Here is a 17,768-nt window from a genome sequence, read left to right on the forward strand (position 1 = left end):
TCTCTGGGGCTACTTCTGCCAAGATGCCAACCCATTTCTGATACGCTGTGCATGCTGCAAGATTACACCACCAATAGACCCTCATGGGACACCCAGAAATCACTAGCATCTGCATACAGTAAATCCAACTTAGAGATTTCTCATAAAATGCACTAACAACTCAAACACACAATTTTTAGACTAACTTTAGATTTCACGCCATATTTTCTTAGTTAGGCATGGGTCTTTTCCCAGTGGTTAGGGAGTTACTTTTAAGACAAAAAATATGCAACCGACTCAGTCTGTGGATTTGGAGAATGTAAATGAGACTGGCCAATACAAACATTTCCTCTGTTGTAAAGAACCCTCCCTCTCTAATACAGACCCCACATGACGCCTTTATTGCCTCCACAGAACATACAACAAAGGCCAATGGATTATACCATTCTTCAGTAAATTGCTGGGGAAATAACATGCTTGAAATAGACAGCACTTGCTTGAACTTCCCTGCTTGAAAACAGAACCTTAATATTCAGCATTCGACTTACTAGGTTCATGTAGATGCATGAACCTATAACCTTACTGTTCCTACAGAAGTCCATTGAAATACAGATAAACTGTGACCTTCTGAAGCCTGGAGTTAATGTACGTCTCAGCAGAGGTATCACAGGTTGGCAGCTCAGTTCCCACCAACTCCCCTGCACCGAGCGTGGCCAGCACAGTGGCAGCAGGGCTCCTGGGCGCTTTCACTGCAATGACCTGGAGCCCTTGAGACGCTGGGCACAAGAAGTGGAGAGCTATCACTATCACCGGCTTCAACACTGTTCTTGGGGCAGCAGGAGAGGGAGACATGACTGAAAACAGTGAAGAGGTGAGGAGCTTGAAGGTGGAAGTGGCAGAGAAACAAGAGACGGAGGACCCCAGCCAGGGGAAGCTGAGGCAAACAGGCAATGCCTTCCAGCCTGCATGTGGGACAGGGTGAGAGTGGAGGAGCAAAAAGTGGTGTGGGGGAAAAGGGCTGGGGATATACAGGAGTCTGGGATGTGGGGGCAGGAACGGGGAGTAGTGGCAGGTGGAGAGAGATTTAAGGAAAGCGTGTCTTCAGGTCACAAGGACATGGACATAAAAAGGCAGGAGGGTCTGCACCCGCTTCCCTGACTATCTAGGGACAGAGTTTAGGAAATCTCAGACCTCTTCCATCTTGTTATAACAGGTGAAACTCACAGATATGGTGTCTCATACCTCCCTTCATACATTTGTAACAATGATGTTTTATAACAAGGGCACTAACAGATGCAAAGCATACAATTGCAGTTCTCTACTGTGCAAGTAATATTGCTTTAACATGTCATGAACCACTCTAATGGACTTGCACTGAATTTTAGACTATTAATCTTCAGAACAGGTTGCCTTTTTTATCTCTTGGGTATGTAAGAAAAAGCCTCATGAAGTGTGTGACTGACAGCATTGTAGACACAATAGGAGAGGATAAGATGGCACAAAGTTTCTCCTGTAACATCTTATTTCCGGGGGTTTAACTCTTTGGGTGTCCTGTATGTGCTTGCCCTGCCTCTCCATATCCTCTCTGCTTGCTGATTTCCTGTATCTTTGGCACTGCAGGTGTCCTCTGGTGGACATGTCCATGGTGCACCTGCCTAAAGAACTGGTGCTAAAGTTGATCCAGTGCTGGCTCTCCCAAAGAGATGCCATGTCCTCAGAACTCTTTGGCCAGAGGGAAATCTGTGGAGAGGAGACAGGGCAGCAGCATCCCCTTTTCCCTTCTTGGTGCCTGGATATCTCAGGATATCAGCAGGAGCAGCTGCAGGGGCAAAGTGTGGGTGAGTCTATGCTATAGTCAAGGCTGTGTGGAGAAGCACTGCAATGAAGTCAGAAAAAATAATGTCTGGTTATATTTAAGACCCAAATGCTATCTATACTCACTTTTCACGATTTATTTATCTTGTTTTGTTATTTAATCTGTTAAGATTTTAGATAATGGTCATACCCAATTGTCTGTTTTCTAGGTTGAGGCTCTCAATCAACTGCTTTTAATCCACAGAACCTTCATTTTTTCTTTAAATCATCTTGGAAAGAAAAGGTACTTTAGGTGGCACCATTTCTCTCTTCTGTGTTGCCCTGGCACAATCCCTATGTGCCTGTCCTAGGAGGGGATGCTCTGATCTGTAGCTTGTCATCAAGTGAGGTATGCTAGTCCCAGCCCAAAACCCTGGTGCACCTCCCGTGTTACCAAATATGTGAGCAACATTTGTCACCAGTGTCTAAGAGACTGTAGTCATGCAAGTGAAGAGCAATCACCCAACCCAAGGCAGCACCGAAAGTATTTTGGACTCAGAATTTGGGAGGAAACTATGAGATGCACTGAGCATCTGTCAAAAGAAGTAATTTAAATGTACTCCCTTTGTGGCCATTTACTTCCCACCCAATTGCCATTAATTATTCTAATATCACGCAAAGCATGCATTCTTGTTCTGCCATTTCAGTGAGATTTTTTGCAAGCTAAAGATCTAAAGCTCCTGCCAAACTGACTTCTGAGCAACTGCCACAGCCTCATCATATACCACCAAGCCTTCTCTTCCAGCACAAGTCATGTGAACACACAGCAAAAACAGACCAGAGAGTGGCACATCTCCCCACCAGCCTTAGGTGTCAAATCTTGGCCACACCGTTATGTGGGAATGGCCACATCACATCATACCAAACATACACTTTAGTATATTCTTCCCCTCTAAATTTGATTCAGTTATGCTAAGACTAGAAAAATGCATTTTAAAAATAAGATTTTCTCTGTTACTGATATGTGGTTTAATATACAAAAAGACCATATGCATGTACACACAGTCATCTGCTCCAGGGTTGATAGGGTAAAGATATAATGTAAGCAAGCTTTGTGGTTTATAAAACAATTTGCTGCCAAACAGAATTAGTAAAATCTAGATCAGATGTAAACATTTATACTAAGGCCAAGAAAAACAACTGACAATTCTCAAAATTTGCTTTAGTTCCCTAACAGAACTGAAGGAGAGCAGATCAAATCTTTACCGTGTGTTGGGTTTCAGGTTCTCAATTGGCAAATGAGTAGACCCTGCAGTCCTGGTTGACCACTTATTCTTCAAAAAGTCATCATAGGAGGCACTGTAAACCAGATACCCTGCAAACAGGAATAAAAAATCGTTGTGACAATCCTAAATAAATTTTAAATAAATTATATCCCTAGGTATTGTAGTAGATTTTATTAGTTTAAAGGAGTGGAACCATCTTTGAATATGAAAGATTTGATGCCTAACTCTCCCAGAAAATCCCATTAGATAATAACGATGAAGAGAATGGTACTGAAGTGCAAATTCTGACTTAAAACACAGTGAAGGCAAGAAGATGATAGAGGCAACCCATTCACTGTTTTAAGTGGTACACTGGGCAGAAATTAAAATAGTTAGAAATACCAGGATAATTTTTGGGAAAAAAAAGTAAAGTTATGAACTGTGTTCAGTAAGGTACTGGATCAACAGCTGTGAAGAATCAAATGCTATGGGACAGACATGACATAGCCTGTTCAAGCGCTACCTTCTCCCTTCCCAACCATTATCGCTGCTTTGGCTCCACCATCTCCCCACCCTGCTGCCAAGGCTATCAGCTGCAGAGCTGGGCGAGGCTCCTCAAAAACTGGACGTTAGCACCAAGCAGTGGCCTTTTCCAATGCTTACTTCAGATCTTTCAGGTCCACTGACAAACACGGGTTGATTAATTTCTAAAATATTTTGGTTATTTCCTCCAGTGGTTTTCCAGCAACTTTTGAGATTCATTCTCAAAGTCACTTGGGCTTCTCTCTGGCTCTCAAAAGGTCTAAAGACATTAGAGGAGATCTAATTTAATACATTTGTTCAACATCCTACCCATCCCTGAACCTCGCTTGTCAGACTGATATTTGAGCAAAATTTCAGTAAAAAAAGGTAAGCATAGCCTGGGCCACAGACTCCACTGGAGATAATCAGCTCATACATTCTTTTCCTACAAAAAATGTGGACTGCCAAGCCAGAAGCCCCTCTATAGGCAGATAGCTCCTGTAGCCACGCTCACAGCCAGGCGGGACCTAGACCAGGTCCAGCCATGCAGCCACCTTTGCTCGGAGCAGACTGAAGCTGATGTGACAGATGCTCCAAAGGCAGGCTTTGGAGGTGCCTGTGGTAGAGCTTGGGGTACTACCTGGCAGCAGAAGAGCTGAGTTGAGCAAAGCGCTATCACAGCTACTATCCAGGCAAGAAGCGGTGCCTTCAGAACCACTGCCACAAAATCAGTGCCAAAATTTTGAGATATCTAGACCAACATGGGCTGGTCAGTCTGGCACTGAGGGGTGACAGAGGGACCTTTCTCACTCCCTCAGAAAATTGTAGCAATTGTAGAGGAGTGAGAACTACAGGCTCTGTTGGCTCAGCTTAAGGTAAAAAAGGTCATTTAAGAAAACTTCCCCCTTCCCCACTGCCCCATCAGGTGGGCAACCCTCAGGAGAGTACCTGTTACCATGTCTCCTCGAGCAGGTTTGGCCCAGTCCACAATGACAAAGGAGTGACAGCCTTCGACTGCCACAACAGTGATGTTGTGAGGGGCTTTCAGGGGACGCAGATCTTTCTCTCTGAGGTCATTAGGGATGATTTCATCAAGGCTGTCCACTTGGAAGTGCTCCAGGGCCTCTGTCAAGGAGCAGGGGGCTGCTGGATCTTTATTGAGATAGGTCACATAAGGAGCTGGAAAAGACAGGGATGGGTGATGTTTAGTTAGCAGTTTGGAGGTACTGCAGAGTAGCACGCAGGCTGGCAATTTCCTGAAAAGAAGAGTCAAGTTTTGTGATGCATTTTAAAATTCCTCACCTTCCAGCTCAGAGACAGTTCATTGCTGCCAACAAACCATGAAACACTCAATTTGATTGATAAGCAGGGGGAATGGGATATCCCACACTCCCACCTGTACTCAATTATGCAAAGACAGAGGGATCGTCTTTGCTATGAGAGGCAGAAGAGCGTGGTCTGACTGCAGGACCCCCTGCATGCTGCCTCCAGCTGCTCTGGAAGGTGGGCTGAAAATGTCACCCAAACTCTGCCTTTCCACATGTGGGAACAGATCCCTGCCAGGGCCTTAGATTGCCTAAGACTTTACAGGTCTAAGTGGTTTGTTCTTACACAAATATCCTGAAACTGGAGTGAAACAACAGAGGGAACAAGAAGAGTAATTCCAAGGTGAAGTCCCAACAGGTTAAACAAAGGGATTATTGCTGTGGTCCCCTGGGTACTAAGGTACCAGGAGTCATGAGTCCCCTACCTTCTAGGCATGTGCTCCCAACCTGTAACTTCTATTTTTAAAAGCTTTTACTGACTGGAATTGCACTTCAGTTCAGGAAAAGATTAAACCATCTTTTTATTGCCTTAAAAGTTACTGTAACATTCAAAGGACTATAAAACTTGCTTTGGAAATGTTTATCCAGTTGCAATAATACAATTCATTGAATGGTAATATTATTTCCCTAGTGCCTTGAAATGTTCATAAACCAACATTTCTTGGTTTATCTTATTGGATTTCATGCCCTAAAGGGATTCTTTCCAGATCTTGCAATGAAGTTAATTTTAGCCTTTCCAGCTAAATGAATCAAGGAGCACTGTCAGTGAGAGAGGCGAATAGAAACATCATGAAATTGTTTGGACAGGGAAACTGAAGATGCACTGGAAAGTCTTGGCATATATAAAAACAATTTTTTTACTCAGCAGCAGAACTCCACACTAAGCCACGTGAAGCTTGTGGATATTGGAAGGGAAGGCAAGACATGAGTCAAAGCTGACTATCCATCCCCTGAACTCCCATCTGAAATGCCAGGTGAGCCAGCAGCTGACCTGACCTCGGTTCAAATGCCAGAGGTTTGTAAAGGGCTGCAGGGGAGGCACTAGTCTGGGGTGAAGGCTGGAATGCGTTGCCCTGCCACTTCCAAATCCCTCTGGTCTGGCCCCCAGTTGCTTCTCTGACAAAGAAGCAGAGCAGCAATAAAGTCAGAGCTGCAACACCCACCTATACACTTGAATGGCTCACATACACAGGGGCCAGCCTCACGGCTCATGTCAATGTATTGGGAATTCCTTCACCAAGTTCCTTCTACAGAGCAAAGTCAAATTTATCTTTATTGGGTTTACCTTTTGGAAAGTTCATACCCAAAATACTATGCATTCCTTGACCTTGAAGCACACCTTTGACATATATACTTGCACAAGGTGGGTAAAACCACTGGGGTTGCAAAGGTCAGTGGATAAGACTCGAGTCTCCCAGAGGAAGACTCACACCTGCATGGAGACGCACTGATTGAACTACTGGTACAAACTTAAAATGATGCAGTTGAGCCAAACTGAGCACCAGAGCAGATACTCTTACTCTCTTAATGACTTCAACTAAACCAAACACAATGCAGAATACCCAGCAGAACACTTACACTGACAGAGTACACAGAGGTTTGCACTGCTTCAGTAAAATCAGTGTTGGTCCACACACAGAAATGCAAGCACTGGAACCAGAAACAAAGTCCTGCTGTTTGGGTTTCCCAGGTGGCAGCCTTTACAAGGACCACACACTACTCTGTTGGACATATTTGCATAACGGTCTCAGCTTAAGGGCTGACCTTGCTAGAAAAAGAATTCTTTGCAGCACAAGTAGTAAGCTACATAAAACAAAGGACATCCTCACCAGTGAATCGCTTCTTCCCAGCAATATCATATTCTGACACAGGGCCGGTGCCAACAACGCTAGTCTCCGGATAGTCAACTTCCAATTCTGTTGTAGTAGAAGCGGTTGTGGTGGTGACGGTGGTGGTAGTTGGGGGCAAAGTGCTCTCAAAAAATTCGTAGTCTTCAGAGGAAACAGAAGATTAAAATGTTAGCTTGTTTCATGCTATTTTTGCTTAACTATAAGAAGGGAAATATTTCTGTCACCAGCCATAGTCCCAAAGGAGTGCCACACACTCCGAAGTCAGGGCCGGTGACACCTCAGTCTTGCAAGGGTTTCTACCAAACTGATGGACAGTGAGCACAAAGTCTTTGCCTTAGAATACTAAAGTCGTTGCATAGACCTCACTCACACAGTTAAAAAGGATGGCAATGAACAAATGTATTCATACAGCAATATCCCGAACGTGCTTTATTTGTCACCTCCCCTCCCAACCCCCAAGAGAAGACAGCACAGTAACTGACTATTCAGCCATAGCCCTCAGATGCCAAAGGAAGGAGATAAGAGAGTGAAAAAAATACCTTTTTAAGAAATCTCTGTGTTATTATTCAAAAATGTTGGAGCTGGTTCACACTACTTTCAAACTTTCCTGCAACTTAAGAGGCATGGAGTCTTGTACGTGCCACTCATGGTTCCATTAGCGCCATGAGGGAAGGAAAACTAGCCCACATAAACCTCCTGATATTCAGTCCTCCTTGACATTCAGTCCTACTAAATCCAGTGCTCTTTGAAAAACTACTGCACTGCCAGACTGACACAAAATTAAGGGAAAGAAGCACTTGACATCCCTGCTGTGTCCTCCTGCAGGTTGTGGGACTCAGCTCATGGCTTTGAGTGGTTTTTTGCTTGAAGTGCTGAAGCATTTGTCTTCTGCAGGTCACCTGCACCTAAGGGAGGCCTGGGAAAAGATCTGTGCACTAAGGATATTCCGTTTTTATGGAGATGCAGAGAACATGGGATGTAGGACCTGTGCAGTTTTCATTTCATCCTCTCCTCTCCATATTCTAAATGTTGGCCTTAGTAAGAAGTGATCAGAATAAAAAGCACAGAAGTCTATGATAACTTTCTCTCAGCTGCTGCACTCTCTTTTTAAATGCTTTTCTGTTGTTTGTTTGACTGAAGATCCCAGCACTGTATCCACAAAGAAAAATGCTTTTTATTATTCTAGAGCCATAGATTCTACTAAAAAGCTTTGAGTTTAACAGAGTTCCGTACTTATCTGCTTAATATGTGGGGGCAGGAGTAGGAATCTGAGGATTAAAAGGAGCAGAACATCAGAAGTCACTGATGGCAGAAAGTGAATGCTAGTTCCAGTAACTGAGAATTTGCATTCCCTATGAAAACTTATAATTAAATGCTGGGACTTGAGGCTTCCTCTTCAGCCAAGTTTTGTGTGTCCTGGATTATAATATCAAAATGGCATGAATATAACTCTGCAAAACCCCTTTTTAAATTCCACATGAATTCAGCAGATCATTTATTTTATATGTAGGTGATCTCATTCAGTATGAGCATGTTTTATAGTCTAAATGCAGACTACACATCAAAAAATAAAAAAAAAAAAAAGACAAACAAATACATTCACACTGCTGTAGAGTGCTAAAAATTACGGTATTTCAAGTTTCCAGGGCACAGTTATTATTTGGATTTTCTATTTTAGAAGAGGTCATTGACTTTGACTGGGCTGGAGTTAGAAACTGTGCTGGAGAAAGCAAATCTAGTAAATCTAGGATTGAAGCAGTGACTGTATGACCAAGCTCTGAATGTAATTTATTTCTGCAATAGGTTCATGTTAGATTGCAGGACCGATAGTAAGGGACTTTCATGCCCAGAAACAGTTGCCTTTGCTCTTCAAATGTGATGCAGGACTCTGGAAAGCTTTTTCAGCTCACCACTGCCTATTTAAGCTCTCATTCTCCAACCCTACCCCTTGAACCAAATTCCAAGGAAAGAAGACAGGGAAAAAACCAACCCCAAACATGCCACTTGCAATAGACTTTTACGGTTAAACAGTACCATCATCATATATCACATATGCCTCTGGAGTAGCTGTCACATCTGAATCCAGTCCTGAGAACGTATCTATTGAAGGAGAAAGAAAAAACTGCTATAAGAATTCAATGGTCTCATGTCCACCCTCCCAGTAAAATACTTCTGGAATAAAGCTTAATATTAAAATCTTTAGCCCGTTGACTTGTAAAGAAATAACTGCCTAGTTTTCAGATAACACAGTGACAGTCCTCTCAACATATTCAGAATAACAGGTGAGTAGCTAACTGCAGTAGTGAGTTTTTCTGGAGGAAAATGGGTTCAGGGCTTGTAGAGGAATGAAGCTGGGTTAATTACCACTGATAATATACAGCTGTGGGCTGGCTTCAGGGGCACTGGGTTGGCCCATGTGGATAAGGTGCAGCTGTGGCTGGTTAAGTTAAGTGGTTGAGAGACAATGAAGAGGGAGCAGCTGAGGGAGAAGCAAGAGAAGAGGGAGCGTGCCCTGGCTGGGGTGAGGAGACGTAGCAGAGTAGAAAGTATGAAGAGTGTGCTGGTGTGAGATGGTAAATGACCTTGTTGCAGCTGGCTAGTTTGGAGAGTGCTGTGATAAGGGCTGCTACTCAAAATCAAGAGTAACGCACCTTTCAGGAGCTCTGTCCCAGGCCCCAGCAGCTCTGGAGCAAAAGCAGGCTGCTAGCAACCATGATACACTCAGGTCAGGATTTGACAACTTTATAGTCTCAGGAGCAGCAAATATGAGAAATCTATATGCAAAAAACCAACCAAGCAATTCCAATAAACTAAACACTTCTATTCAAATATTTTTGCAGGGGAATAAAAATCAAACAACCCACAGAGTCATGACATTTACAGACTACATCTATGCTAGCAAGTAATGCAGCCCAAAAGAAATGGATTTAGAGAATGAAGTAACTGGTGCTGGATTTTTTCGGGCTTTTATTTAGCTCTAGTCTGATCCTGAGAACTGAATGCCCATTACAGGTTGGTGCACATACATGTCATCCTGAAGAACTGCTTCTGCTTTAGTTTTATCCAACAGGAATTCAGTTTGTCCACACCGAGATTGCTCTGCGATGCAAACAAAGTATAGCAAGAAGAGATGATTGTGTGGTGCACATCGAAAACACTCTCCTGATTCACTCCAAAAACCAACGCAAATGCATCCACAGACTTCCCAGGTGCCTATCCCTACATGTTATCTCAGTATCTCTACAGGTCACACACACAGCACCAGATACATCCACTATCAAGTACCTCATCTTGTGAATCCTGGAGGCTTCCCTGCACGCTCCGAGAAATGCATTTCTCCACATGTTATTCAGAGAAGCCAAAGAGTACACAAAGCTCAGATCAGCCATGAAAAGCAATGCAAACAAAGCAAAAGCATTGTGCTGGAACCCACTGCGGGTATAATCAGAAGTCTTCAATTAAATGCTGGGGGAGAGGCCAGTGTGTGAACAAAAGACAAGAGAAAGACAGCTTTGACCTCAGGATACTAGACAGAAGCTGGGAAGTTCCTGTAACACCTGATATGAATGCAATAATGTTATTTTTACTAAGTCAGTAACAATGCAAAATTTCAATTGCCAACGTCAAGCGGTTCACAAATATAATCCGAATGACATTTTCATTTTGGAGGATTTTTTTTGTTTAGAAACAACAATTATTGTACAAGATTGATGTTTTTCTACGACAATAAGTTTCTTTTAAATACACAGTAGTGATTTTAATGGCAAAATAAGCTTTGAAAATAGGTTAATTCTTCAGACTGTCATATAGCAAAACGTGACATTTTCCCATGCTAGACTTCTGCAGCCACTCTTCAGATGATCCCTTGGAAGCTACTTGACTTATCTGAGGGTAGTCAGTGACAAAGCAGATCCTTTGCTGAATTCTGCAGATCTCACCATAGTTGGCCAGCACCAACCAACATCTATAATGTATGCATTTACCTTGGACTACATACAAGTAAACAAAAGGCTCAGATGCGCAGAAATCTCAAGTCTTTCATGGGCAGATATCAGCTCATTCACACCTAATAGCTAGTCAGCCTTTGGCCTACTACGATCTAGCAAAACCAAATTTTATTTTCTGTTTTTGTACTTGTTTCTCTTCTACTTCACTGTCTGTGATTTTTTAGCATCAGCTGTGGCTTGGCGATGATGGGGTACTTCCCAAAAGTTCTCTCACTTTATAATTTTCTGTACGCACACCAGCTGCAGTTCTCCAGCTTGCTCCATCACCCTTTGCTGCAGCTCTTCAGTGAACCCTGCCTGTATCAAACGAGGTTGTCTTGCTATGACTGCTTGCCATAGTCTTTTGACATCTGTAAGGACAGCAGACTGTACAACCATCGCTCAATTTTATCACACATAACATGTAGTTAAGACTTCACCTTCTTTTTCCTTGTGAGTTCATGACAAAAGTTTAGCTGATTTCACTGACAAATCATGCTTATGTGGCCAAACTCCTTCTTGAAAGTTAAAGACTGCTGAATCTAGTGAAATGCTGACAATAAATTCTGCTGGGTCGAGCAAAAATCCTGCCAGAGAGTAAGCGAATTTGCCAAAGCCTAAGTAAAACATTTGGCGGTGAGTTTTGGCACTTGCAGCCCCCAGCTGTTTGTGAGTAAAGCACTTAGCAACAAATATCAAGCTTTGGCAGAAAAACTTTCATTAAATGATCTGGAGTGTTTTCCAGATTCAGATTAAAGGGAAAGACAACATAAAAATATGATTTGGAAACGGTCAAGGGAAAACTGCATTAAATGCTTTGATAGTTCAAGTAGTAGTTGTTTATTCCTCTTGAAATAGACGCTGCACTTGTCAAACAAAACCAGCCATCATTAAATAAATACCACCAAGATGCTCCCTTTTCAAGCAAGTTCCTCTGTGGAACAGGCAGGTTGTTTTGCTGTGTTTGTCAAATGTTGAGGCCAGTCACCAGGTTGAAAAAAAAAAAAAAAAAACAAACAAAAAAACGCAATCAAGAAAATCCTAATAATTACTCTTCAGAGAAACTTTCATAATTGCCAGGTAGAGACTAATACTGCTCAAGCTATATAGCAGGTGAGAAGCAGAAATCCAGCCCCATTTTTGTCTTTTCAGTCTTCCACTGCGATGCATTTGCAGACAGTGTCAAAATGTCATACAGTTCAGGAGTGACTTAAGGGCCATTCTCATTGAACACGCAGCCTGTGTAAAAAACTAGTTTTCATTCAAGCCTCAAAGTTCAAGGACTCAGCAAGACCATCTGGTTGAAGGCAAAAAAACCAAGCAGAGAGTTTTTAAATGTCCATAAAATCACATGAAAATTCCCCAGCCCACAGCTCTGCTAAAAATAATACTGCAAAGCTTTTTGCTGTCCAGCTTCTGGAGCCTATGCTCAGATTAACCCCAGACATATTTCATGAACTCTTACTCTTCTTTTAATATGTATTCTCAGAAGAAATCCTTCAGGCATCAAATTGCACAGGTCAAAGAGGAAACACTACAGGATATAAGCAACATTTAACTGTAACATAAGTTACATTAAGAAGTAACTAAAAGGAACTGGAGTGATTGGAAAGGACTCTTAACTCTACCAAAAATCATGGTCCCTTTTAGGCAACTTTGAAAATACCAGGGTAGCCATATGTAACAATATTTGTAACACTTTTGTAAATACAATTAAGAAACAATGAAAGCACCAAAGGGAAAATAAAAAATCTTCAAAAAAATATTTACCAATGACAGTCATTGTTATATACATAAGTTTATGTGTGCATATATCCATGAATATTGTAGATATGCAAGCACGCTTCTATAAATACACACTGTCAAAGATGGGTCTAATTGCTCAGTAAATATTAACACCTGTACAAAAATTCCACCTGGACAAGGCACTGACATCTCTGACTCGTTACTTACCCAGGGTAGCTGGTAAGGGAATTTTCAGTCTTCTGCTTCTGAGATCCTTTCCAAAGACGCCATCATAGACTCCCTGTCAGTTGCTGAAGCCACATCTTTCCATATCTCTGCACTCTTCAAAGTGATACCTCAGCTTCCTAGGCCATGGTTACATGGCCTACTTGGAAATCTACACTTTGGCTTCAGAGATACAGGTGCATGGGGGAAAAGTAAGGGCGTTTCATTACCCATTAAAACTGGCTACTGCAGTTAGCAGATGTCTCACTGCCAACTTGTTGTTTTAAGTCATGGCCATGCTGCTACTTCCCATTTGTAGACTCACTTGGGAATTACCTACAAATGGAAAGGATAAGGACTACCATGGTGTTCCCTGATCTGGGCTTGCAAAATAAGCAGCTAACTGGTTTCCAATGCAACATTCAAATGATGAAAGGGTAAAATGTGGTAGGAACAGGCTCAACGCCAAAAGACTCTAGTGCATTTATATTTGTTTACTTTGGATTTCATTTTGGCACTACATCCTAAATTTGTATAACTGCAACAGGGAAATAATGACAGGCACCAACACTGTTTTATGTTTTCAGACGAGAAAGAAATTAGTGTACAGCCCTCTGCCCTATCTATGCAGAGCCAGGGTTCTCTTTCCCCAGCTTCATCCGTGCTGTGCTACATTCCTGCTAGACTATCTCTGTCTCCGAGGGCTGGCAAGAGAACAAGAATCTCAGTTTGCAAAAGCTGGTTCCACCATGGCTCAAAAGACAGTTTTTTCAGAATTTATTGTGAGAAATGAACACAAAATAGACAAAATGTACAGTGCTTTAAGGTCCTTCCCTGGCCTGAACTGCAGTGAAGACTTCCTTATATGTAAGTGCTTTGACCACAAAACCACTGCCTATACTTGTGTTCACATGTGTGAGTATATGTGACAAGACTGGATCCAATAGAAGGTAAGAATTTTTCTGAAATCAACATATTTCCACACAAAAAAATTCAGCTTTGGGGAAAGTTGACATTTTCCAATGGAAAAAACATGTAACACCCAAACACTTCTCCAGCTGCTCTAATCTCAGCTCCTACCTTATCACATGGACCAAAATCTTCAGAGGCAGATTCTTTGCTGCTTTATATTTGCATAACCACGCTGTACAAACAGCACAACTAAAGAAGCTCAAACAGCACAAAAGGAAGTTACCTTCTGCATTGCACTCCGGCAGGCCATCGAATCCCAACAGCAGGTTGCCCTCATCATCATACTGTCCATAGGTGCCTGGAGGACAGGTAGGGGGGGGTTTCTCGGTGGGTGGTTCAGTGGTGGTTGGTTCAGGAGTGGTGGTGGTAGTTGTAGCAACAGTTGTTGTAGTGGTTGTAGTAGTTGTGGTAGTTGTTGGTGGTATTGTTGTAGTAGTAGTTGAGGGAGTGGTTGTTTTCTTAATCATTTCAAGACCAATCAGAGGTTTCCCTCCAAGGCTTATTATTGGTTTATCTTGTGCACTTGCTACAGGTTTACTAAATCTGCCATGTCCAAACAAAGGTAATCCATCAGGACTCACCATTGGGGCACCCTTTTCATCTAGAAGAGAAGAACAAAACCAAAAAATCTCACCATTAATCCATTTCAGGCTTTTAGCATCGTATTTATCAACAGTAGATAGATAGAGAGTGTGACTACAGCCTCCTGTAACTAAGCTGAAGGAGAAGAAGGTTGTTATCTAGGAAAGAGCCATGACTAAGGAAGATGGGAAATGCTTCAGAAGAACCTCAGATAAACCACAGCAGTGTTCACTTATCAACTGTTTGATAAACATTTCTTAGGAGGACTTCAGGGAGGTTTCGCTTCAGAGTCACAACATGCAGACAGTACCTGCACTCTGAGTCAGTCTCATAAATGTTGATGAAAGGTATGATGAATCCATATTCTACTCCCTAAAGTCAAACATGTGCAAGGGAAAACTGGGATAAGCTGGTGAGATGCTGTCACTGCAGATAAACTTTTGTGCCAGATTCTGGATACTTCAAATATTCATGGCAACCAGTTTAATTCAAGAGATCTATACAGATGGACTGATACACAAACAGCAGTGTTTTCACAGATCACACACAGGGGTTTTTACTATTTGTGGTTGGTTTCAGAAAAAGAAAATAATCACATATATATGGCTGGTACAGTGCTAGTGGTGAGGAATAATTATTTCTATGTATACAAAGACATAAACAAGCATCAATCCTTATTCCGGCTCAGTCCTGCAGTCTGCTGTAATGCTGATACAAGTGAGATGGACATGGGGTGATTCTTGCTGCCTCATACTCCAGAGCCCCACAGGATGCCCCAAAGTCTCCCAAGGTCCTGCAGTGTGCTGACTGGCTGATGGAGACCTGGGGTACAAGCAGCTCCATGTGACTTGCATGGAACCTGGGGATGCGTGAAGCATTCAACAGCTCTAAAAGACTTGTACCATATGCACAAAAACTGACAATTTTTTTCTATAAGAAGGAAGTTGTCACTTACCAACAATTGTACGTCCATCCCCTCCTAATTTCACTCGGAGAGGGTTTCCCTGGGAATCTTGGAGGTATTTTCCTTCAACATTTAACACTAGCCCTCGGTCAAGATCTACAATCTAAAAACAACAGATGGACTCAAGTTCAGCTAACACAAGAGGAGGTGAAATGAAATTTCACAGCAACAGAAATCCTAGGGGAATTCAGAAGCCAAGTGTGATAGAAAGAGCTACAACACCCACAGATTTTTAAAAGTGAGTTACTAACTGTCTAGCAATCACTGAAAAATCACTGCTGCAAAAAGTACATCCCCAAGAGCTGGGCTCCAGAGTTGCACAACCGTATTGATAATGCCTCCTGTAGCTTTCATACGCAAAGGAGCAGATCCCTTGATTTTCCTGGGCTGTGCAACTCCTAAGGTAGATTCCTGTAATATTGCTTTGAGTGTGACCCTGAGTCCCTTTGAAGACGGGATTTTTTAAAAGTATGTCTACTAACTAAAGAAAAAGGAAAATTTAAACCAGTTAATTTAGATTGAAACAGCAGTGAAAACTAAGTAGCTAGGACTTTAATCGGGGTAGGAGAAAAGACTCGGTCTCATAAAACAAATCTGACAGCTTGGATTGAATTCAAGAGGTAACTGCAGTTAAAATCCAGTTCTCATTGCTATGTCAACCCAAAATGCAATTCAGAATTGCATGCTGTTTTAACCTGAGGTAACAGACAGGAACACTGAACACCGAATGCAAAAGTTGTTAAGTGCTGGGAGGAAACTGGGAAGAGGATGTGAGCATCAGTTCCAAGCTGGCAAGACAGACTTACATTTGGTGCTGGGGAAAAGACTGCAGCAGGAGGCCCCAGATGTTGACACAGATCCTCTTGCTTTACAAGGTGGTCATCCTGCTTGCAGCAATGCCCTCCTCTCATGAGGTAGAGAGAGCTGTGCTACAGCCTCACAAGGACCTTTCTAGCCCACTTTCTGGAAGTCTATTGAAAGGGCTTTGGGCATACTTTTCAGAATGCCTGCCTTCAATGTGACATACCTGATGCACCTTTTTATGTTCCCCTAATGCAAATGGTAAGACTGAAGTGGCCATAAAATAAATGTCTTTTATGTGTCACGCCATGTGTGAGCAGCTGTAGTGATTCCCGAGAGGCTGTTCACAGTCTCCTCCAGCTCAGCATTTGGGCAAACATGCAGGAAACACCAGTTCCTTCCCTGCATTGATTGGTTATAAACCCACTGGAAAGGATTTTAAACTACAAGGTCTGGGCATGTAGGCACCTAGTGGGGCTTTCCTATCAATGGCATCTGAGCTCTTCTGAAAATACCAGTAGAAACATGTCTGTACAAATGGCGAAATGCTTAAAGATACCTGTGTATGTGCTTTTAAAGCACTGTGACACTTATGCAGTAACTTTTTATTTTGATACTCTTGCTCATGAGCTTCTCCCTGGAGTGTAAGTCTGGGAGAAGCCCTGCTGAAGACAGCTTTCACAGCAGCTATCCTGAGCAGTCCTCACTCACACTGCACAGCAGAGAAGCCCTGAGTCACTGCGGAGTGTAAGTCCCACTGACTTCAAGGAAAAAATGTTATACTAAGTTTATGGAAGTATTGCTATATTTGAAAATTCAAGCCATCAGGGTTTAAACCAGACATTTAAAACATTCTAATAAGGAAATGAAGAATCTGCCATTAGATTTCAATGGAACAGTGGAAAATAGTTCACTAAGTATGACCTCACTTTACAGCTTCATTGACTGAGACTACTGTTCTCTCTTTCCTTAATGAAAATGTAAGTACAATAAAGGCCACGGCATCTTGAATTTGGAGAGAAGGTCACCCTACCCACTTTGTTCCTTGTGGGCCATTGATTACTCTCTGTCCACTTGGTTTTCCATTATTACCAGGTATTACTTTTCCATTTCCGTTTCCATTTTTCGTTGTAAGATTAGGTCTGCCATTGTAACCTGAACAGAGAAGAAAACACACTATCCTGAAGAAAGCTGTGCAACCTACAAACCACACTTTAAAATGCAAAGAAATGCATTTTCCGACCAATCTGGACATAAATGAGAGCAGAAAAAGCCCTCACCACACTCAGCACACCAGGCATTTTATTTCTGCTTGGAGAAACTGTGGTGACACTGTTAGATCCCCACAGCTGACATAAGCATCTGGAATGGTTTCTTCTGAAGACGTTGAACACTCATGGTTTGTTTCTACCATGTTCGCTTGGTCTCTTTATTCCCTCTTAGTTTTTTTTAAGAAAGCAGGGCAACATTTCTAGATGGTACTACAGCCATTAAGATGTTTGTGACCTTTGTAAACATTCAGAGTGGGGTGAGGGAGAAGACCATTATTAAACAAAACCACTTGTTCATTTCTATCCTTAAATAAAGCTGAAGTGACAAACTGAAAGGAGAGGGGATAGGAATTGCCTTCTTTTTATTTTTTTAACCTGTAAAAGGAAGGATTCTCCTTCTCTAGTTGAAAAAAACACTGCTACACAGAGGCAAGCTCATCTCAGAAGTAGAGAAGCAGTAGCACTGAGCTGCAGGCCCCCCAGCTCAGAAAGGGCAGCAATTTTCAC

At 42.3% G+C, this 17,768-nt stretch overlaps 1 protein-coding gene across 1 annotated transcript in view; it reads right to left on the minus strand.

Annotated features, from left to right (window-relative positions):
- The window catches only part of FNDC1 (fibronectin type III domain containing 1), a 47,201-nt gene that overhangs the window by 15,662 nt on the left and 13,771 nt on the right, over positions 1–17,768 (minus strand). Inside the window, exons 8-14 of the mRNA XM_040599157.1 lie at positions 17,024–17,145; positions 15,181–15,292; positions 13,867–14,244; positions 8,770–8,835; positions 6,715–6,876; positions 4,509–4,739; positions 3,040–3,148 (exon numbers count right to left, since the gene is read on the minus strand). Coding sequence (XP_040455091.1) covers positions 3,040–3,148; positions 4,509–4,739; positions 6,715–6,876; positions 8,770–8,835; positions 13,867–14,244; positions 15,181–15,292; positions 17,024–17,145 — 1,180 coding nt within the window. The remainder of the gene's footprint in view (positions 1–3,039; positions 3,149–4,508; positions 4,740–6,714; positions 6,877–8,769; positions 8,836–13,866; positions 14,245–15,180; positions 15,293–17,023; positions 17,146–17,768) is intronic.

The sequence above is a fragment of the Falco naumanni genome, chromosome 6 (assembly GCF_017639655.2).
Source record: "Falco naumanni isolate bFalNau1 chromosome 6, bFalNau1.pat, whole genome shotgun sequence".
Taxonomy (NCBI): Eukaryota; Metazoa; Chordata; class Aves; order Falconiformes; family Falconidae; genus Falco; species Falco naumanni.